Raw genomic sequence first — 21479 nt, 5'->3', positions numbered from 1 at the left:
AGAGCTCGTTGTCTGCCTATTCAGCAGACCCAGACACGGGGGTACTGATGACAGCCCGTCCCACGCTGATATTGCGGCGCAGCGAAAGTGAAAGGGGGTCAAGATTAGGTGTGATCTGTGCATGCAAGCCGCGCTGACGGTAGTGGCGGAAAAGGATGGGGGTTGCAACCACGTAAGATCCGGTCAGCATGCAGCCCAACAAGGTTGTCATCAAATACGGATGCATGCGCGCTGCATACGAGCTGATATGCGTCGGTAGCCTTGTAAGCTTGTCGCTATATGTCGAAGACGCGTAAGACGGTTGTTGCTTACATCAAAAGAAGCGACGAGGCTTTGGTACCAGGGGAGAGGAGTCCTTCCATGTGTAGCCGGTCGGATAGCTCATATTTGCCGGTATCGGCCCCAGCTCCGGAGGTACATCCTCGACCGGCGGGAGCCTAAGCTGGAACGGCGCGGGCTTGAGATGGGGCATGCACGAAAATCATTAACGCCGGGTTGTTGTTGTTGGTTGTTATTGGATATCTTCCATTATCTTCGGTCTCTAACTTCCTCTACCGCTAGGGGTATCTATATGGCACACGTGAACTGAAGTCTCTTTCCTTCCGGCCCGCCTGTAAAACACTCTCTTCTTTCTTTCTCCGTCTCACTCCAAGGCTCGTATCAATGCAGAAGCAGATCGCATCGCCCATTTCAATCTCTAATGGGGGGATATAGCCGTCGCCCATCTAAATAGCTCGATAGGTCGCGGGGGTTTGTGTAGTCGCACATATACTTGTTCATGATCTCATTCCTTCATATAGTACTTTCTGAGGGCCTGGCCCAGTTCGCTTAGCTTGATTTTCCTGCTCTGCTCAGCCGCGATCCCTTCACGGGAGCAGGCAGGACTGTGATGAGTCTGTCTCGTTCTGTCTTTTCGTTAGCAAGACCGGCACAAAATGAATAGGAAGAGCTTGCATAACTTACCACCTTCATCCTCAAAGACTATACTAATGTCGTCGTGTTCTCCCGCGTAGTCGGGCATGTCCAGGGACACGAAGGCCATGTCATCCGTCTTGTCACGGCCCTCTTCTGGCACCTTGGGCAACGGGAATTTGGCATCCACCATTTTGAGGCCCGCCTTGTTCCCCTTCCCGAACACCTCGTACACGTCGGTCCCCTTCAGAACAAAGCCCATGGCCTGTCCGTGGTGCCAATCCTGGAAGAAAGCCAGCAGCTGAATGGTCTTTTCTTGTTGCACGACTTGGATGCGAGCCATGCCGGACTCCCACTTCTTGTAGACAGGAACCACCATGCGGCGACGCGAGATGTTGAGCGAAGCGGCTGCTCCGTCGTAGAGCACAGTGTATCCGGTCACACTAGCCTCAAAAGCATGCAGATCCTTGAAACTGGAGAACCGGTACGTGCGGACAGTCTGCGATCGGCTGACGGCATCTTGCACCTGGGTAAACTCCCGGGGGCTTCGGTCAGACCTGGCCGATCGAGAACCGACACCGTCATGTCAGATTGCGGATGGCGCAGGATATGTACTGTCAAGAAGTCCTTGGTGTCGAGTCGAACCTTGAATTCACCCGGGGCCAAATTTAACCTGTCGGTGATGGTACCCACGGGGGCGCCCTGGCCATCTACCGATGTGACCTCCAGGCGCAGCTTCTCCGCTAAAACCGTAGGAGGGGCATCACCCGCATACTTGTCGTTGATGATGCGCGCAATCTGCCAGGGCAGCCGCTGCAGGGCTGGGAACCCGCCTTTCGAATCTGCGAGCGATTGGCTGATGCTGTGGCCCTGAAGTGCTACTTCGGCAACTACTTCTTCGTCGTTATGAACGTAGCTGCCCTTCAGCATGGTCAAAAGTTGCTCACGCTCGCCCTCGTCGTTGAACGAGAGCACCATGCGACACTTAACCTTGGCATCTTTGAACGCGAGCTGCAACATGGGCTCCCGTTGGTCCCCGCGCAGGTACGCATATTGTATGGGCTGCTGCGGTGTGTAGAAATGGGTAACCCCGCTGAGCGTTCTGATCTTGGGACCCGTAACAACTGCTAGTCGGTACCCTCTGTGGAATGTTCGTGGGCCTGTTGGGCTTCCTTCCTTTAGAAGCTTCTCATACAGCCCGACTTCACACTGCCCCACAGCTTCCCTCGGGAAGTTTCTCGAGTTGGGATCGGCATCAAAGTAGTGGAAACCTCGAAGTTGCGTCCTGAATGCGACCGTTTCGTCCTGTCGAGGGTAAAGGTAAGACTGAACCTTGGAACCAAAGTCGAAAATGTTCCATAACGTGCGGAAATCTTGTTTTGAGCATTGTATCGCTGCCATGAATCCTCGCGGCATCTTTAATTCTAGCGAGCTCGCTTCTGCCCTCCATCGTAGGTTCTCCCAGCAAGGCCCAGCGGTTTTGTCCGACTGGATGCGAAGCGTCACGGCGCCATTTTGGCTGGCTATGGTGAAAACAAGCTGCGAGTCCTTGGTCGGTCGGTTGACGGAGAGCATGCATGAGAAATGGGTTTGGTTGGACTCCATTCCCTGCTCCATCAAGTACACGTCCACTAGGTACCGACCATAGTTGAAGTTATGCGGGCTGTCACCTAAGGGAAGAGCTTCCAGAGCACTGATTTGGCGATTAGCTTGGTTGTTCGCGTTCAGTAGAGAACCCCAGTTGCTGTTCATCAAAGCCGTGATATCCTGGCTCAAAACGGGGTATTCGATCCATATTGATTTGTCCATCATCTGTGGCATGAACGGCTCATCGGGAGGCATCAGTCCGTTTCTCTTCATCGATCCAGCCAATTTCGTGGCTGCTGCCTTGATGGCCTGTCTGACCTCGCCGAATTCACCGTCTACCGGGCTGAATTTCCCCTCTGCGATCTCTGGTAGCGCTAATTCCGTCAGCCAGTATGCCTTGGTCAAGTCGGTGAAGGCCTGATATTTCCCCATAAGGGCCTTCGTCTCGTCCGTCTCCGTTGCACGGTTCCGGACCGTGGACTCGACCCCCATCCGGCCCTTGAGGAACCACCAGAGAGCTGCCCGAGTCAAGTCATCTGGCCGGCATGACCCCAACGGCTTCAACTGCTCGGCGTGCAACCTGAAGAGCTCATACAAATGTTTGGTTCGTTGCACGAACTCCTCGAATGCCTCGTCGGCTGCGGCTGCAGTCCGGTTAGCCCTCTCAGGCGATCGGTTAGAATTAGTGGAGTCACTAAGCATCCTGTCTAATCTGTCCGCGGGGTTCTGGGTAATGGGCGTAGGCTGAGAAAGATCGGTACTTGAATAGAGAGAGGCCGCATTCTGAGACACTGGGCTCTGGCTCACGTTGGACGTATTCAGGCGTAACTCGTCCGGTGACGTGGGCCGCAGAGAACGCGCAAGTTGGTTCATGAAGTCTGAACTAGCATATTGGCCAGGTAATTGAGGACGACCCATGGGCGATCGAGTAGCAGGCGAACCGGCTATGGGAGAGCCCGCTGAGGCCTGTGGTGTGTCCGGGAGGGGAGACTTGCGGGCAGGGTTGCGCGGAGGGGGTAGTTGCGGCGGCGACTGCCACGACATTGCTTCTGGTTGCGGCATCAGTGGCGGCAGGTGGGTTCTCGTAGACTGCGCTCGCATAGGCGGCCGTTCGTGGTCTCCGATCGATCCCGTCCTTTGCGACTGAGCACGGTAAGGTGGTGGCGGTGTTTCAGGAATCGTCGGGTCCTGCACCACGACGGGGGTACATCTCTTCGCTGGGGCTTCTGCGGCGTCGTTTCAGGGGATGAGCTGGGCACTTCATCATCCCATTCGTGATGCGAGTTCGCGCTGGTGCTTGCACTTCTCAAAGCTTCGGCAAAGGCCATTCCTTCGGCCTGCCTTTGCTCTTGTTGCTGAACCTCGATGAACGATCGTCTGTTCTCGTCTTTCCTGTCGGATGTGTCCAGAAACCTGGTCCGCGTCGTCTCGCCCACCGGTACCGTCCTTTGTTGCGGGGGTTCGGGGGCGGTATCGCAGCGTCTTGTTGGGCAAGGTCGCTCTGCGACACAAACCCAGTCTGCGTTCTCCGTATAGGACCGGGGCTAAAGCCTTCGGAGGGACTTGGATTCGACTTCACCTCCTGGAACGCACCAATCTGCCTTGCGTACTCGTGGCCCTGCTTCGTAGGCGGTATGGGCGAGGAGACCGGGGCGGACTTGGAGCGCTTCCTGTTCCCAATCTCGGCGACCACAGTGGAGCATTCGTCACCTCCCTCGCCGATGATCTCGGGGTAGCTGTCCACGAAGCGAACCGCGAGTCCCTTGCCCTTCCGGGTGTGCGGTGGGCTGTGCGAGCGTGCACGATATGACATGTTCTGTTGCGATCGGGCCTCGGCCTCCAGCCCGGTAGCTTGGGGGTATCTCGTCGCCCGGCTCGTGTCTAACGCCAGCATCGGCTGCTGGCGATCGTACTCGCGGTGGCCTTGCGCAGGCGGCGGTGGGGGCGGGTGCGTAACGGCTAATCTGTCGCCATTGCCGCCCAGGAAGGCCGAGATGTCGTTGGCGCTCTGCTCGGTGCGATACTGGCGTTCTCTTTGCTTCTCGGCCTTCCTCTCGCCTCCAAAGAATTTGCCCATGAGCCGATTCGTTCGCGAATGGCGACCTTCGACAGGCGGGTCGTTCTCCATGGTGGGCGGTGGTGGTGGGTGGTGGGTGGTGTGTGTATTAGAGCTGTCGAAGACCACGCAAACGCCCGAGGAGTTGTTTGGAGGAAGCTATTGTCGTCAATGGCGAGTGAGGGTGGGGCGGAACATTTAAGGCAGACAAGACAGGAACGCCCGCGACTGCTTTGCCCGTCAAGCCAAGTCAAGAGTCAGTTCAGTCCCAGCAGTTAAAACCAAATCGGAGCAGGGCTTGGGTTCCAAGGCCAAATCGAAGTTCCAAGTCCAGGGTTGTGGTCTTGCGTCGGAGTTTGGGAATATTGGGCTTTGTTCTATGCCTCTAGCGTTTGGCTTTATTTGGCGGGGTAATTAATATCCAATGTAAAATGGACGGGAAATGAGGAAGTTCCAGTGTATTCGGGTGGTTTTTGTCTGCAACGGGAAGGGGGATCAAATGAATCGAAGGAACAGAGAAGTTGAATTGGAGATATGCAGGGGAGAGGCCACCCAAGATCAACCGCTAACTAGAGGAACAGCCAACTGCAGCTGCTGCTTGCGAAAGGGGGCCGAGTTGCACAGAAGAGGTTGTGAGACATGCAGCAACAGAACGAACGGAGATTGTTTAGTGGTGGCAGCCGTTGGAGATGGGTGGGATACAGTAGGATGGGCATGGGATGGCTGATGGGGAGACAGACGGAGACGACGCGACGCCCGAGATCGTCAGTGGTGGAAGTGGGCACACCCCCTTCATCAATTGACGGACTGTGACATGGGCGAGGAGGGGACGAGGGGAGTGTCAGTCAAGCAAGGTGTGTGCGTGTGTGTGCGTGTGTAGTGCTGGGCGTACTGGGCTGGGACTCTGGGAGTAGCCTGTTGGTGGTGGTGGGTGTTGGCAGGAGAAAGTGGACAGGCGACTAACCTTAGGTAAGTAACTAATAATAACTTTTTTTGACGTGCACCACATGTCAGTCAGATGTACATACGAGTAGGCGGGATCATCAAACGAGAGGGACAGACGGCTGGAGATGGGCATGGACGAGGAAGCCTCGAGGGCGAGACATGAGAGGGGGCCAGAACCAAATTATATTGCTATTTCATGTCTGGCCCTCACTCGCTCACTGGGCATCTGGGCATACCAGTTGATCTGTGTGCCTAAAGGAAAGTCAGGTAAGATTGCATAGGACACGACCTGGCCCAGCCCAGGCCGTCACGGCTGCCGACACATGCGATGCCATGAGCCTTAACGGGTGCGAATGAGGGAGAATTGTGTACGTGTGCTGTGCAGCTTGATCGTGTGTCTGCTAGTAGCAGGTACGACCCGACCAGAAACCAAACTCGAAGTCGGACTGCAAGTCAGACTGCGTGCGAAGCAAACAACCACAAACTTGGCAATGTTCCTCGTGCCTCCATGCCGGTACCAGCAGCGAGCGCTCTACGGCGTACTGCGTACTGCGTACTGCACTGCGGTAAGCAATGGTAGCAGGTAGCACCAAAGAATACGCCTGACTAATTGATTGATGGCAGATGGGCTTTCTCTGTTTCTCCCTCTCCGCGGCGTCCTCTTTCCCAGCTGTCTCTCTCAGGGTCTCACATGAGATCAACGCGTTTCAGGCTTGGAAACCGACCCGCTCTGGAAATTTCGGGTCGTAAGTAAAAGCTTCCATCAGGGACCAGGGGCAGAGGGGCACCAGGAATACCGACCAGGAGACCAGAGGAGACCAGGGGACCACCAAAGGGATAGAGTGCCCAGAACCGCTACTAGGCCGGAGGCTACCAGGATGATAAGGTGATAATAAGGGACAAAAGGCCAGACAGGGACAGGCAGGCCTTTGCTTGGGAGTTACGAAGTTTCTATTGATTGCCTGAGCCACCTCCACCTCCACTCAGGCACCATCACACGAGCGCAACCTGCCATCCCGGCGCCCGGCAATTCCTGTCATTCTAAAATCGGCTGCGCTACCGCCGAGAAAGTCAAGTCACTTTCTCGGCCCTCCTCTTCTTTCGTCCTCATTGCGGCGCTTGCTAGGCCAAGATAGGTTTTCGTGTAAGTGGAGGATGTCGCTAACCGACGAGGTGGATGTTGTTCTAACATTGATGCTGCTTTACGTACTTCGGAAAACTCATCACTCAGGGAACATGATCAGCTTCATTCAAGTCCAAGGAAAAAATACACTTGGGGAAAAATTAAGAAATTAGGCCTCTTGAAATGGGTTTGATCTGCGAGACTGATTGCATCATCACCTAAACTACATAAAGTACATGCCCGTGTTGTTCTGACTAAACGGCCGGAGCCCGCATTTCAAGCGTTGGTTTCCTGAGTCGCATGCAATGATGCAAAGGTGCATTTAGTTTCGGCAAGACTCCAGAGTCAACAACTAACACGAAAAGCTAGCTGGATACTCCGTATACTGCTGGTAAATCTTGAAAAGGATAACCGGGAACACCGACACTCGGATCAATACTTTAGCCAGGTATTTCAATAATTGATACAAGTATAGTAACGCGATTCGGTGGCGTTATGCATGCAGCTTAAACGTGTCTGCGCCTGCTTGCTTTTAGAAGCGCGCCTTGGATAGATTGGGTACTTGGGTATGCAATAACAGTTGTTGTTATAGGTTACGTCATGCCAGATCGATGCTACCTCCGGTGTCTCTGTGTCAGTTGTTAAATTTCAGACTGCGCGATACTGCAGCAATGGTCTTGACTGTTTATAATTGGGCAACTAATATTGAGTGCGTGTGTGTATATGTATCTAAACAATATTCGTACAAAAATCAACCGACCATATCGGCTGATCTTCTCCTTTTATCTCCACCCATCACGCGAGTTCTCTACTCGGTAACCTCCTTACGAGGAGCCGCCCTCAGTCTTTTTAGTATCTGAATCTTCGGCTCCATCCGCGGTCCAATCCACCACCCACCCGTAAGCTTCCTGACTGCGTCCCGCACACGCCTCACCAGCGCACCGCGTCCCAGGACGAGGTCATCCTTATTCCCATTCCCAGACTCCAAGTCGCTTCCTGCGGCTTCCGCACCGGGTTTCAGCAACTCCACGCCGGCAAAGCCTTCAATCACGCCCACAGTCTCCCAACTCCCCGTGACTCTGCTCGGGTCTTCCACCATGACGTAGTCGAACTTGCCCCAAAAGCCTGGCGTTTGCAGCAGCGCCGGCTTCTCGGACTTGTCAAAGACGAAAGAGACCGTGTCCGCTGCCGGATTCAGCGTCTTTTTCGGGTAAGAGAGCTGCCCGAAAAGTGTGACGCCCGTCATGCAAGATAGCACATCCGTGTGCACCGTGACTGTTTTGACATCGGGGGAGGGGCTGGTCATATCAATCACCGAGCCGAGCTGGGTCAGTGCTTCGCCGCCGGGGTAGTTGAGGGACGAGAGCATAAGCATGCCGGTACTACCGACGAAGGACAGAGCCACTGAGCCGGCCAGAACCAGGGATGCAACTGCGTAGATCACCGATTTTGCCCGTCTGGTGAAAATGTAGTTCGCGCCCAGTGCAGCAGTCGCCGTCAGAGGGGGCGCAACGTAGAATATGAACCTTGCTTCCTTGTGAGGCTGTATCGAGTAGATGGCGACAAACAAGAGACCGGGGAGAGTAAGACACTGAGCCGACAGCCGCGTTGATTTGTTGAACAGGGCGTAGGGGATCAGAACGGCCCAGGTTAAGGGATTGATCATAATCTTGGGCAACGCACTGGTGAAATACCAGTGCCATGGCGAGACACCCCATTCAGATGATGAGCCCAGAATTGCGTTGTAATAGAAACCCCATAGCTCAGGCCAAATGGGTTTCTGCCAGAAGTAGGAGTCCACAGGAACCGACGCAAGTAAGGAGAAAGCAAAGGAACCGAGGAAGGCGGGTATGACCCGTCTGATTGTCGTACATCCCATTAAGAGGGTGTATAACGTTGTGGTCGTGAGCAGAATAGCCAGTTCGGACCGGAAGACGGCCGTGGCGTAGGTAAAAAGCCGATGGCCACACGGCATCGCCCGGCCGAAATGGTTCTGGGATCACCCACCAGTTGTGCGAATGCAAGCGTGGCTATAAGCATGGTTAGCGCCTTGCTCTTTTTTTAGGGATGGAAAGGGGCAACCATAGACTCACTGAGTGCAAATGCAAACATGTTCGGGAGGGTTCTCGAGGCATAGAACAAAACATGGAACTGGCTGGCCTGCAGCAGTGTGTACCACCGTGCAGTCGGCTTGCCAAAGGCCTGCTCGACCCGAGATTTGAACACCAGGAGAGCACCGGCATTGGAGAGCCCCAGAACGGCCCTCACGACGAGCTGCGCATGCCGGAACCCTGCCAAGTAGATAAAGGGCTGGGAGAGGCCGGCAAGAAGAACGGAGCCGATGAAAGTCCTGGGAACGGCGCCCGGGAAGTCAAAGTGGTCATAACGAGCCGAGAGACGGCGATGGACGTCGCTTGTGGGTGTCCCGTACACCAGGATGTCATGGGTGGCTTGGATATTGAACGACTCCTCGACCTTGGTGTAGGGAGCGATGATGAGGTGCAAGATGACCAGTGCCGGGATGGTCAAAGACAACAGGGTGTCTAGCACTGCCTCCCCGGTTTTCCCCATATTGACTCCCCAAAGAAAGTCTGCTAAAATCTGGAGATTCAGTGGTAGGGGAGGTGAATCTGCATTCTATAGAAGTATGGAATAGGAGGAAAGAGCCAATCGGACTTAACGATATCCAATTGCTGATGTGGCAGCAACTAGCATCAGTCTAGCTCGAGCGCTGCTTCCAGCGTGGCAAGACGGTCTCGTCGCAGTACAGGTGTACAGGAGATTTCTCACAGCTCAATTGGTCGATGTGTATAAAGTCAAAAAGATGCAAAACCACTCATGTCGTTGCCTGGACCGGCAGTGAAGCAGCGTATGCGGTCCAGTTCTCGCTGCCTGTCGATTGCCAACAGCGAATGTGAGACAGAGATGCCGGAATCTGGAGCAGCCAATCAGCCAGCACCAAAACATGCGCCCGAACAGTAGCATCCCCACATGTGCACTGCTTCTCCCCCTGACCAAGGCCGCCTGGGGGATTTTTGGGCTGAATTTGGATGGAGCCTTACCTAAGTCAAAGTTCAAGGTGTCTGCAAGCTGGCACTACGTATCTCCGTCGTCCTCAAAAAATACCATGCGCCAGCACCATTGAACGTCCGGCGACAACTTCCTGAGCGACCACCTACATGTTACCCCTTGAAAGATTGTTAATTTTTCCAGATCAGACGTACTTCCACATCAACAACATCCGATAAAAACACACTTTTCAACGCCACAACGAGCTCTCGGTGTAGCTGTACATCAGCCGAGTTGTTTTCAAGCAACTGACCTCCATTTTTGGTGTTGAATGCGAGGATTTCTGAAGATAAAAGGGACGATCTGCCAGGTGTGGTCTCTCGGCAAGCAACGCCCTTGTACAGTTACCGGTTGACTGTCCTTTCAAGCCTCACTTTTATGCATCAACACCACCAGTACCTATTGATCTGATGCTGGTCTGGTTGATCTGATATTGGTCTGATCTATTTCCTGTTGACTGGATAGGTGCGTTGGTGGCTGACTTGCGTTGACTTGCACGTTGGGTGTGGTTTTGCTAATAAACTGCAACGTACTTAGAAGGATTAAAAATTAACAACCTTTCAAGGGGGCGGGTGTACGAGCCAATTCCTCCAGACGACTTCGAACAGGCCTCGCATTTCCGAACGCCATTTCTCCCATTCTCCCCCTCCGAGTAAACCAGTGCGCTGCTCCGCGAACTCCTTCAAAATGCTTCTTCTAGGCAACTTCCTCTACGGTATGATGCCCTCGTCCACGTCCTCGCCCTGGTTCTCGTCCGCTGTTCCCCTCGCTAATGCATGGTTCTTACACAACAGTCATCGTACTCGCCCTCAATGCGATAGCAGTCTTGTCCGAGGACCGCTTCCTCGCGCGCATCAACCTGTCCACCTCGACCTACGACCCCGCCTTCGGCGCCGGCGACTCCCAGAGCGCCAAGGCCAAGGTGATCAACGGCATCGCGAGCGTGCGGCTGGTTACACGGAGTACGTCCCCGTCCTCCCTACCTTCCCCTCTATTCCGCACAGTCATTAGCCTCTCCCTGCAACCTGCTAGTCTTCTGCACGCGAGCCCCGGCCCACATGGGGGCCAGCAGTTGCATCGATGCATCCAAACAGTGGTCTGGCAGAGCAACCTTACAGGCAGGACTCGAGGATTCGGGATTCAGTGAGACGCATCAGATGCTAACATAAGTTCGTTCGCAGTTCCCCTAATAGCGGTCAATACGCTGATCGTTATCTACTTGCTGATCTTGGGTTGAGGAAGTCGCGCCGCGAAGAGAAAACGAAGCAATGAAGTCTTAAAACGAAGGTTGGGTCAAGGTATAAAAAGGTTGAAGTAGGCGATGCGCTCCTGTTGAGCTCGGCGTTCCGGTTTATTCGGTCAAGATATGGCAGCAGAAAAGTATAAAAAGGGACATTAGCAACATATAGGTTTCACTATAGCAAACGCCCACATGGCTGGCCTGGATGTGTAGTTGCATATTGTCGGGACAAATGATTTATTCCTGAAGATACGAGCTACCAGACTAATTGTATACCTCGAGTGAGGGCAGTCTGAAATAGAGACGGATAACTAGACATATGGGCTGGTTTTTAGGACAGGCCATCGCTCAGTCGAGGCCCCAGAGTCCACTGAGCTATAGGCTGTGATGCTGCTTGCTGTGCACTACCCAATAATCCAAGTCTCTCAGCCGAGAACGTATTGTATCGGCCATCACAAGAAAAACACGCTTCCATCTTATGGATATATATACAACAGCTTGTGTACGCTTCTCTCCCGATGCAGAATGTATCTGTGGAACGTCTACGCCAAACTCCGGTATGTTGATGCTGCTGCTTCATGACAAGACATTATGACTTTTCTTCCGGCCGAGACTGAAGCTAAAACGCTCCTTGATCTTAGGCGTATGCGGTGGCTTGTCGGGATTCACTGCTTCGCCATTTTGTCCCGCTTCTTCTGGAATTTCACTGCTGTCGCGTTTCGACTTGTCCTTGGACAGGAAGTTGAGACTTTTCTTAGACATGGACTTGCTCCCCTGCCTTGTGCGGTTCAAAGGCCCATGGTTCCTGAGGGAACGCTTGGCCCTGGTGCCTCTTTGGTCTTCGGGGGCCTTCTTCGGTGGCCTTCTTACTCTCCTCGAGCGCCTTCTTAAGATTTTCAGCCTCGGCTTTCCGAGCTTCCCGCAGTTGAACTTCATGTTCTTTTTTCTGCTTATCCTTGGATTTCTGCTCTTCCTTCTCGGCGGCTTTCTTGGCCTTTTCTGCCGCTTTGGCCTCCTTCTTCTCTTCTTTGGATTTGGGGTCCGGCTTAGCTGTCAGTGATCGAGCCAGGACCGAAGAGCTTTCGACCTGGTTAAGAGGGGTAGGCAACGGCGGGGGCGGAGATGAGATGACCATTCCAGGAGCAGTGGATGCATGAGCCAATCTCGTCATCGTTTCGCGGTCGTCGATAGGGATAGCATTTGGTTGAGAAACTTGTCGCGTAAGGCCATTGGCCAACCCGCCCAGTCCATTCTCTTCTGTGGCTACGTCCGCCTTTTCGCTTGCTATGCGGACTTCCTCGAGGCCTTCGGCTTCTTGCTGTGCGCGCACCTTTTCGAAAGTGGTCTCTTGGTATAGCAAAACATATGCGCACGCCATCCCGGGCTTATCGCCAAAGAAATTGCGGACGTAATGTTTGTCCACAGGTTCCACCATCTCGTCGTCAAACAGTAGCCAGCCCCGATCCTCGGTCTTGATAACGGAAACGTAATGGCCATGGTATGCGTTTCCGCCGATATGGACGATGACGGCATATAGTTCGTAAAGCCGGTCTGGATCCTCAGCATCTTCTGTGGTGTTGAACATTCGGAGCTCGTAGGGGTAGACCACCCGATGGAACAGCTTTTGAAGTCGGCTGTAGTCCTCGGTGTACTTGAACCGTTTCAGGTGCAATGCCAATACCTTTGGTAACCGCTTTATCTTCATACGTTTCTCAGCTTCTTGCAATCCACCGCAATGGTCGCAATGGAACTTATTCCGTTCGCAGAGCATTTCTTCGGCGGAGAATTTCTGTAGACACGATGTTACGGACGAATGTTCCTCCAAGTCAATGGATAAGTCCAAGAATGTCTCGTCTCGCTGCGACGTGGTCTCGCATGTCAGGCACTTGGTCTCCGATGTCAGTACGCCTTCAAAGATGTCGTGCACCCAGCCAGTACCGGGCGAGTTCACCCCGTTCGATGTTGGCATGACGGTGTGGCTAAACGCAGACTCGAGCGACCGCAAAAGCCCATCATTGGCGTGTTTCGACTCTTGCTCCATTAATCGCTTCGCATTCCTCTCGACATTGGAGATGACATCATTCAGTACAAGGCCATAAAACTCGTGAGCATCCTGGTGCATCGAGTTGCGGAACATCTCGTTATCGCGCTTAAATATCTCGAGAAACCGCTGGGGACTCAGGACACCCGTTCGAGTATTCGCTTCCACGAGAGTCATGAAGATGTCTCGTAAGCCGGTAAAGGTGCACTCGTCCATGCCGTATGCGCCCGGGTTCTCCTGCGTCAGCTCCAGTATCGGGCCCTTGAGCATTGCTTGCTTTTTCTTGTATTCTGGGGTGTCTGGTTTGTCCTCCGGCCTGATTCCCTGCTGGGTAGCGGGTATTACTTGTCCAGAGTTGATCTGTTTCCGCCGCGCCAGGACTTCCGCTGTGGTCAGAGCCTTCTTCCCGTTTGCCTGGTTTGCTGTCCCATTCTCGGCCTGAGGAGCCCGCACAACGACATTGACTTTTGGCTTGAATCCTTCGGGTGTTTCGGATGGTGACAGAGGCGGGTAGTTGAGCACGTTCTCGCGAAAGACAGTCGTATAGTAAAGGGCCTGCACCATGGAATTGCAGTAGCTGTCACTCGGTTAGCATCCAGCACCTTGCTGCCACTATTCATAATACCAGGAGGCTTACCATGTATTCCCGAACTGAGAGGGGTGGCATTAGCATTATGCGACCAGGTGCGCCGTTGTTTGGGGGGACATACATTCTCGAGACCATAGAACTTGTCGGATCCGTCTTCGCGTACGGGACCCGCGTTCTGGAGCATCTTCTCTAATGGCGTCAACTCGGGCGGCGGTTCTTCTTTCTTCTTTTGCGCATCCTTGCTGGCGGCTTTGGCGTCGCCCTGGAACAAAACACACGTTATGTTAGTCCTGTCTCAAGAAGGGTGTATCGAGTGTGCCGTCCGTCTGGGCCGAAGGTTGGTCGCCAGGGTGGCTGACGGGAACTTACGGCAGCGCCGGTCTTGAATCTGCTGAGGAGGCTCGTCATGGTGTCGGCAGAGGCTCAATTGAAGGCTTCTTGTCGGGGGTGAGCGAAGGGAGAATGGCGGCGCTCGACCCCGGCGGCCAAGTAGGCGTTGCGCAAGTGTCAGCAGGTCAAGACACGGCTGCACCGTCGCAAAGCGTCATTCGAAGGTCACGTCGAGTATGCAAGTAGCAGGACAGCGGTGCAGGGTACTTGATATATGGCGGGTAGTATACTGGGTCAAAGAAGTACAATTAATGGGGAGCAAAGAATGCGATCAATACCAAAACATAAGGATAAGGAGCGACTCTGTATTGCCGGTTGCTGGGTCGGGATCAAGCGTGGTCAAGAGTTGGAAGTCAGTCGCCTCATTCAATGTTGAATGCGAAGGTTGAGTTCGAGTTACATGCAGGGAATCGAATCGAGGCCACTGAAGTGAAGGGCCTCAGCAGGCATTAGATTAGCAAATTAGGTAGGTCCCACGCCCAGGCAGGTTCCAGGCAGGTCCCCAGGGCGACTGCTACAGTAGGTACCGAAGGGACAGAAGTGACAGAGGCACGCGCAGCGCAGCGCAGGCACGTTGGACGTTGGAAACGGTTGAAACTGCCCAAGTGGAAGCGCGGGCTGATTGATTGGCCCGAGCGGGGAACCCTCGCTGATCGGGGCGTTGGGGAAATATAGCAACAGCCTGGGGTCCCGATTTCACTAGCACCAGAGAGGCCTGGCCGACCGAGTAAGTACGTGCAGCAAGGGACGCACCCGTGGATTCGGATTTGGAACAGTTTCTGTCACGGCTGGGAGCTGGGGCTGGGGGAACCAGTTGCCGCGGCTATAGCTGGTGTAAGCTCGCAGAAGCCATCGGTCGTAATGATTAGGTAATGCGATGCGTGCCGTTGGAGGAGAGTCAAGAGAGGTTATGAGAAGGACTCCGGGGACTGTCTCCTGCTCTCCTCCACTTGCCTACGATCTATGGGCACCTGCTCCATTCGCCTACATGCATCCTGTCGCGGTCGAGTTCTCTGCCTCTTCTTTCTCTACTACTAACCTTACATACTTCTGCCTCCTCCTCCTGCCCCTATTCTCCCTACATGGAACGAGTGCCTTGCAGACAGTCAAGCATGGATGGTCGGACTGAACAAGGTAGGTGGTTTGCTCGGATCCGGCCAAGTGCAGGTGAGAAAGATGCCATGCAGATTATCTGTTATTGCCAATAAATGGGCCAACTGCTTATGTAGGTAAAGAGTTGTAATGTTCGAAGGATCTCGCCCCTTGTCATTCTGCCCCTTCCACATCCTGTCCTTCCCCTGCTATTGCCCTCCTCTTCGCAGCATGAAGCCGGGTCCGTGATACGGAAAAACAGCGGCCGGCAGGCTTTTGCGTCGATTGAATCGAATCGATGGAGGGGAATGGACGGCTGGCTGACGCTGACCTGACCGCGACCTCGTGGGTCTGGGTCGAAGAGCATGGCACAGGACCCGAAAACTTGGGGCGCGCTAGACAAGCGACCCATTTGGAGCACGCTCGAGATCTAATTCGTCCCAAGCTATTTACCCTGGAGCAGAAAAGAGGCAGGAAAAAGCACACTATGAGGGGCCTGGGGGAGGGGGAAGGGGGTCCAAAAAGATGGGGTGACATCCATCGGAGAGATGGCCTCTTCAGGTTGACACACTGAGCTCCAACCTGCCATTCGTCGACGGCTACAGACGCCGGTTCACCTGAAGACGCATTCGACAAGTGTGGGAAGCCGTATGTATTGTAAATGTTCCGGCGTGTCAGTGGAACGGGCTCCCACTTGCATACCTACATAGACCTGCACTGCACCTCACCTCTGCTCTCTTGCCTGCTGCTATGTAGGATGTATGTACACAATACCTCCTCACGCGACGCGCCGCGCAGGATCAGCTAAATATGCATTTCCTTTATCCGAGAAAGCCAATAACAGATACCTAAGGTAATAATAGTTCGTCGCGATTCCCGCCCGTTCTTGCACAGACAGTGGAGAATGCGACCCCCAAATTCCAACACCACTACGAACCTCCTCTAGGCTGGATGCAGAAGGTGTAACACGCATTGCATGGCCTTCTAGAAGCAAGCAACGTGGCGCCGGCTGACAAAACAAACTTCTGTCATTCACTCTCTTTCGGACTCAATCCTTCTGGGCACCAAACACACCAGATGGTGAGCTGAGCCCGAATCCGGTTTGGACACACAAGCAAGCAGCAGAAAGCAATAACCATCAAAATCCATCATGCACTCCACTCGCTTGGAGTAATTTGAACCGGCCTTCATTCAGGCTAACCAAACCACCGGGACTGCTCGGATTGGATGGCCAGGGCGGGGGCTTAGGCTTTGAAACTCTCCTACGACGGCTGGTATTTCGTCATCATCCCATCTTGAATCTCTGGCGTAGCGTTGGTGATAGGGCGGCTATCCCAGTGTGCTGCTCTCGAGCGATATGCGCCAGCGACGCCAAAAGCCAATGGGTTTGCGTCGTTGCTTGATATAATCGCCATCCGAGACCGCCTCACGTCATCTCTTGCCATATAGCTAGTCTGAGCACACGGCCTATGACGTATGGACAATGTAAAGGGTGCTGGTCACAGCCAGCTATATCATCGCGGGGGTAAACTACGAATACCTACCAACCACTGCCTGATCCCACCATGCCAGAAGGGCCGAGAGTCTCGCCTTGCGACCCAATCAGGTCGGAGTGCCGCCCATTCATGGTGTGTGCCACTGTCATGCTCTTTCGCATGGCCCAACCAGATGCCGGGAGTGGTTAGCACTATCCATTGACGGCTATCTACGTAGATCTTCCCAAGAGCTATAGTCAGCTTTCTTAGCTCGGGCCGAGACCATATCCTAACGTATCGGGGCAGCGAAGATAGATGAGTCGACTTATAGCACATACGCAAGATGAGCTTATACTGAGTACGCCTCATGGTGCTTCAGCGTTGAAGCCGGTGTTCTTTCTTCGCTTTGCCCCAGCTCCCAGAAAACAAATTTGATGAAGGTCCCAAGATTCGAGAACATCCTGGCTTGGGCGGAACCTTGAGAAACTCTGGTGTCAACCGCAGTGCTGTATATTCTGGCCGTTCCGAGGCTTCTTTTTGGGTTTATGGGAAAATGGGTATCGAACCGACCCTGATCAAACTAAACTTATTATGCAACCAAGTTTTGATGGCAGCGATGAGATTCACGAGGTAGTTCTTTCTCCGGGTACTGGCTGCTGTTGGTTGGGGTGATAGAGATGTCGCAAAATGGGGTGTGGTAGAAGGCGAGATGGTAAGATGACTGAGCCGCACCATCACTTCCAAATGCTACTCGCCCGCATAGTTCTGTGCCTATCGCACTATATCCATAGCCGGGAAGGTATAGTTTCTTGAAACTATAGCATAACCAATACCGTGTTATACTTTGAGCTGGGAAGACGATGAGTTCAAGATTCACAGTTATCCGGTGCGGCCTTGAATCTCAATTTCTGGCCGCGTCCAACCCATATGCCTGAGGAACTCTGCACCGTCGGCCTGGCGGTTTCTAGAATCTAAAAAATTTTACTGAAAATATCGATGGAATGTGAGTCTTTCAGTTACGATAGTATCTCTTCCACTTCACCCCATATTTTCAGCAGTGTCCTGGGCAATAGGGGACAATGTCGTTCAACCCGCCATCATCTGGCGATGCCAGCCTCTCAGGCCTTCCCACAGAGCTGCAACAAGCTGTATTTGGTTGTCTCATCTGTGACCAAGAAACGGTCGAGTGGTACCCAGAAACCTGGGCTAGCCACACTCTACTTGACAGCAGCTCATTGCTCAACTTTTTCAGGGCATCGAAGAGATTCCATGACATAGGACTGCCGATTCTATACCGATCTGTCTGTATCCAGCATGACAAGAACTTGGACAGCTTCTCTGATGCCCTAGACAAGAAACCAGAATGGGCAGCCCATGTTCAGCATTTATACTACGGAAAATGGCCCTCCAACACAGATGGCTCCCTGTCTTCAGGCAACGGCCTGTATAGTGTCACGAATAGGCTCATGCGGGTCTTGCAGCACCCTATAAACCCCCGGTGTGTCGCACTGTTTATGCCGGATCAAGAGCTTCGCGCGCTCAGTCATCGGATATGTTGCCTGACCGCGGAGAAGAAATGGCCATCACTAAGGACTTTTATTTTCCAATCGTATGGGGGTTCAAAGAAGAGAGACTTTCCTCCACAGATGGTGTACATCAAGCTTCCAGACCCGGTTCGGAAGCTAACGTTCTGTTTCAGGGGGCCGCAGAACATTTGTATCCCGCCGAAGCTTTCATTTCCATACTCATTACCAAGGAGCCTAATACGTCTTAACTTGGTTGGAATCTCGATGACCATGAAGGTCATCAAGAACATATTGGGGCATTGTCCAGAGCTGGAGCAGCTACGGTGGGACCTGAATACACAATCGTGGTCTGAGATACTCCCAGACGATGAGCACGACTCAACATGCCTGGGGCCTGGAGGGCAGGCATTGAAAGAGTTCCGGTTGGTGAATCGAGATTACGACTATGAGCTGCCGCAAAGCTTCCTAGAGGAAGAAGTCCTGCCCATGCCTCTCAGATGCTTCCAGGGGCTAGCCAAGCTGGAGAAGCTACGGGTCGATCTGGAGGGTCTGGCTAGAGTGACTGTCACTGAGGTATGCTTGCCAGCGAGCTTGAAGGAACTCGAAGTGGTCGTCGCTTGCGAAGGTGACTTCCACCGCCACTGGTACCAACCGGACATGGACGAGTACGAAGATCGAGAAGAGGAGAAACGTTTTGACTGGGGCGAGCCGAGGGACACTTGGCTCTCACTGTGTTTTGTCAAGCTGGATAAAGCTGTCTCCTCTGGCCAGTTACCCAATTCGCGCACCCTAGTCGTGGATCATGAGCTGGACCCGGAGAGCTGTGAGTTGATCGCATTCGACCGGTGGAAGGCATACTATGAGCACATTGCCGCCATACTGGGGAAGCATAACATCATGCTCAGCTGGACGTGGTCTTCTGAACAAGGCGCACCTCACTCATGATATTTGCATGTGGGTGAGCTGAGTGATGTTGACGAAAAGATGGGGGATGTGCCGTCCAGTGGACAGCTATTGGAGGCCAGACGAAAGACCAAAGAAAAGGGGAAGAAAACCCTGAGAAACTAACCCGTTGTCCTGATTTATTTCCTTATATACCCAGATACCTAAAGTATCCTTACATGCATACCTATACTTGAAAAGGCTGGTGCTTGAAGTCACGATAATGTTTCATTGAGATGCACTGGACTGGCCTAACCAGACTTGTAGTAGCCCCTCCGAAACGCCAGGCACAGGCCAAAGCTCCCCCCTTCCCTTGAACCCCACCACGATTAATGCTGGCATCCATCATCTGTACAGTCAACCCAACGCAGCAGCAGCCATTGAAACCTCCCCTTTCCGAACCCAAACAATCCTCACCAGACTCCCGGGCGCTACAGACTTTCCCCTTCTTTCCTGTAGACATCATGGCGTCCGCCGATCCCTTTGACTCGGCTCTGTAAGTACCAAGCATTGCCCACTCATGTGGTCTTCTTCACCAATCCACACCGCACCGCGAAGCTAAAGCTAACCCCTCCCTCCTCTCCTTTGTCGCCGCGCAGCGACCTCCTCCGCCGCCTCAACCCGAAGCACACGACCAAGCACCTGCAGAGCCTGATCTCGCTCGCGCCCGACCTGACCGAGGACCTGCTCTCGTCGGTCGACCAGCCCCTCAGCATCCGCCGCTGCAAGCAGACGGGGCGCGACTACCTGCTGTGCGACTACAACCGCGACGGCGACAGCTACCGCTCCCCCTGGTCCAACGAATTCGACCCCCGCTCGGCTCCGGCGCCGCCGCGGGCGCCGAAGGCGGCGGCGGCGCCACCCCGAGCGAGAAGGTCCGCCGCATGGAGGTCAAGGCCAACGAGGCCTTCGACGTCTACCGTGAGCTCTACTACGAGGGCGGCGTCAGCTCCGTCTACTTCTGGAACCTCGACGACGGGTTCGCCGGTGTGGTCCTGTTGAAGAAGGGTGAGTGAGACAGTGGTGTTTCTTTTCAGATTATCTGCTCGTGGCTCCCAGCTTGGGGAGTTCAGGCAACGCCGATATCGTTACGACTACGAGTGGGTCTATAACCTCGATTGGCAAGGGGCAGAGGGCTCGTTTCCAAGGTCGGATGTGTGGCTCACAGAACGATCGGAAGTACAATGTCGTTTGTGATATAGTAGGGGTGTGTTCGGTGTACCAGGGGGGGCGAATGCACAGCATTCAGGGGCGCAACTTACGCTACTATCTGTGCTACTTGCGATCTGAGACTTCGGATCTGTGATCCGAACATGCTTCGATCGATCAGGAACCTGAGTCATGGGTCTTACCTTGCTCCCCCAAGATCTGGGGGAACTCACGACATGATCGTCTAAAGGCAAATTTATTTGTTTCTACTGGGACTGGCTAACTAACCATATGACTATCACAGAGGCCAAGCCCGGCAGCGCCAGCGAAGGCTCCTGGGACTCGATCCACGTGTTCGAGGCCATCGACCGCGCCCGCATGACCCAGTACAACCTGACGTCGACCGTCATCCTGTCGCTGTCGACGAGCAGCACCGGCCTCGGCGAGATGGACCTGAGCGGCAACATGACGCGGCAGATCGAGCAGGAGCTGCCGGCCGAGAGCGACGAGCAGCAGATCGCCAACATCGGCAAGCTCGTCGAGGACATGGAGCTCAAGATGCGCAACCTGCTGCAGGAGGTCTACTTCGGCAAGGCCAAGGACGTCGTCGGCGACCTGCGGAGCGTCGGCAGCCTGAGCGAGGCGGGCAGGGACCGCGAGGCGCAGCGCGAGCTCATTGGCAGCATGCGGCGATGATCGTATGGGGATTTCGGGGGAAATCTTGCTTTATTCTGGCTTTCAGGGATATATAATCTCTCCTGCTGTGTGTCTCATGTACCTGCGCCAGCAGTTTGTTGTGGACGGCGAAAGAAGACCGGCGTACCCGCTGCTGTTTGGTAGAAGCATTTCAGTTACGGAGTTTTTTTGTTCGAGGACTATACCTTCTCATACGCCCAGGCCGAAGAACTGGGTGAAATTGGGCATGGTCAATAACGATGATGAGACAAAAGAAACACAATTCATCTTAAGATGCGGTTACACAGCATGTTCTCTTCCTCCTTCTCCTTGGGGAAGCTGTTCGCGTGGCGGATAGATTGATTCCATGCCCTTCTGCTGCAGAACCATTACGAGCGGTCAGTTAGTCGTGTCTTAGAAGTCCGAGAGAGCCGACACTTGTTAAGCCTGAGCGAGGGGGCTTTTGGTGGTGACTTCTGTGGCGATGGTGTAGCTGAACTCGGCCGACGGCCCTGCCCCTTACATAGGAGCCTCAAAGCCACTCACTCACTCAGCGGTGTCGCCTTCTGTACCGTGCCGATATTGGCCGCCCTTACAGATAAGTAGGGTGCGTGTAGCGTCCATGTTGGCTCATGAGCCCCATCGATAGTCCCTGCGCCCGACGGTCT

The 21479-nt window shown here is 53.9% G+C and overlaps 6 protein-coding genes across 6 annotated transcripts; 3 read left to right on the top strand and 3 right to left on the bottom strand.

The window, feature by feature from the left end:
- Positions 1 to 828: 828 nt before the first annotated feature.
- Positions 829 to 4627, bottom strand: PG997_003339 (uncharacterized protein; the record flags this gene model as incomplete). Its single annotated transcript, XM_066807654.1, has 5 exons — positions 829 to 905; positions 964 to 1385; positions 1439 to 3725; positions 3803 to 3891; positions 3942 to 4627. 5 exons carry the CDS (start codon positions 4625 to 4627, stop codon positions 829 to 831), a joined length of 3561 nt encoding a protein of 1186 aa, XP_066671272.1.
- Positions 4628 to 7431: 2804 nt separating this feature from the next.
- Positions 7432 to 9194, bottom strand: PG997_003338 (Alg9-like mannosyltransferase; the record flags this gene model as incomplete). The annotated part of the gene is made up of 2 exons (XM_066807653.1): positions 7432 to 8616; positions 8706 to 9194. The coding sequence occupies 2 exons, from the start codon at positions 9192 to 9194 to the stop codon at positions 7432 to 7434; spliced, it is 1674 nt and encodes a 557-aa protein (XP_066671271.1).
- Positions 9195 to 10379: 1185 nt separating this feature from the next.
- PG997_003337 (uncharacterized protein) lies at positions 10380 to 10929 on the top strand (the record flags this gene model as incomplete). Its single annotated transcript, XM_066807652.1, has 3 exons — positions 10380 to 10407; positions 10487 to 10654; positions 10874 to 10929. The coding sequence occupies 3 exons, from the start codon at positions 10380 to 10382 to the stop codon at positions 10927 to 10929; spliced, it is 252 nt and encodes an 83-aa protein (XP_066671270.1).
- Positions 10930 to 11686: 757 nt separating this feature from the next.
- PG997_003336 (uncharacterized protein) lies at positions 11687 to 13970 on the bottom strand (the record flags this gene model as incomplete). The annotated part of the gene is made up of 4 exons (XM_066807651.1): positions 11687 to 13550; positions 13611 to 13624; positions 13684 to 13824; positions 13932 to 13970. The coding sequence occupies 4 exons, from the start codon at positions 13968 to 13970 to the stop codon at positions 11687 to 11689; spliced, it is 2058 nt and encodes a 685-aa protein (XP_066671269.1).
- Positions 13971 to 18315: 4345 nt separating this feature from the next.
- Positions 18316 to 18990, top strand: PG997_003335 (uncharacterized protein; the record flags this gene model as incomplete). The annotated part of the gene is made up of 1 exon (XM_066807650.1): positions 18316 to 18990. One exon carries the CDS (start codon positions 18316 to 18318, stop codon positions 18988 to 18990), a length of 675 nt encoding a protein of 224 aa, XP_066671268.1.
- A 461-nt stretch (positions 18991 to 19451) lies between these two features.
- PG997_003334 (uncharacterized protein) lies at positions 19452 to 20832 on the top strand (the record flags this gene model as incomplete). Its single annotated transcript, XM_066807649.1, has 4 exons — positions 19452 to 19483; positions 19587 to 19683; positions 19767 to 19995; positions 20441 to 20832. 4 exons carry the CDS (start codon positions 19452 to 19454, stop codon positions 20830 to 20832), a joined length of 750 nt encoding a protein of 249 aa, XP_066671267.1.
- Positions 20833 to 21479: the final 647 nt, after the last annotated feature.

This window comes from Apiospora hydei, assembly GCF_038363865.1.
Source record: "Apiospora hydei strain CBS 114990 chromosome Unknown utg000004l_segment0_segment0, whole genome shotgun sequence".
In the NCBI taxonomy this organism is placed as follows: domain Eukaryota; kingdom Fungi; phylum Ascomycota; class Sordariomycetes; order Amphisphaeriales; family Apiosporaceae; genus Apiospora; species Apiospora hydei.
This window is presented reverse-complemented; position numbering and strand designations above follow the sequence as displayed.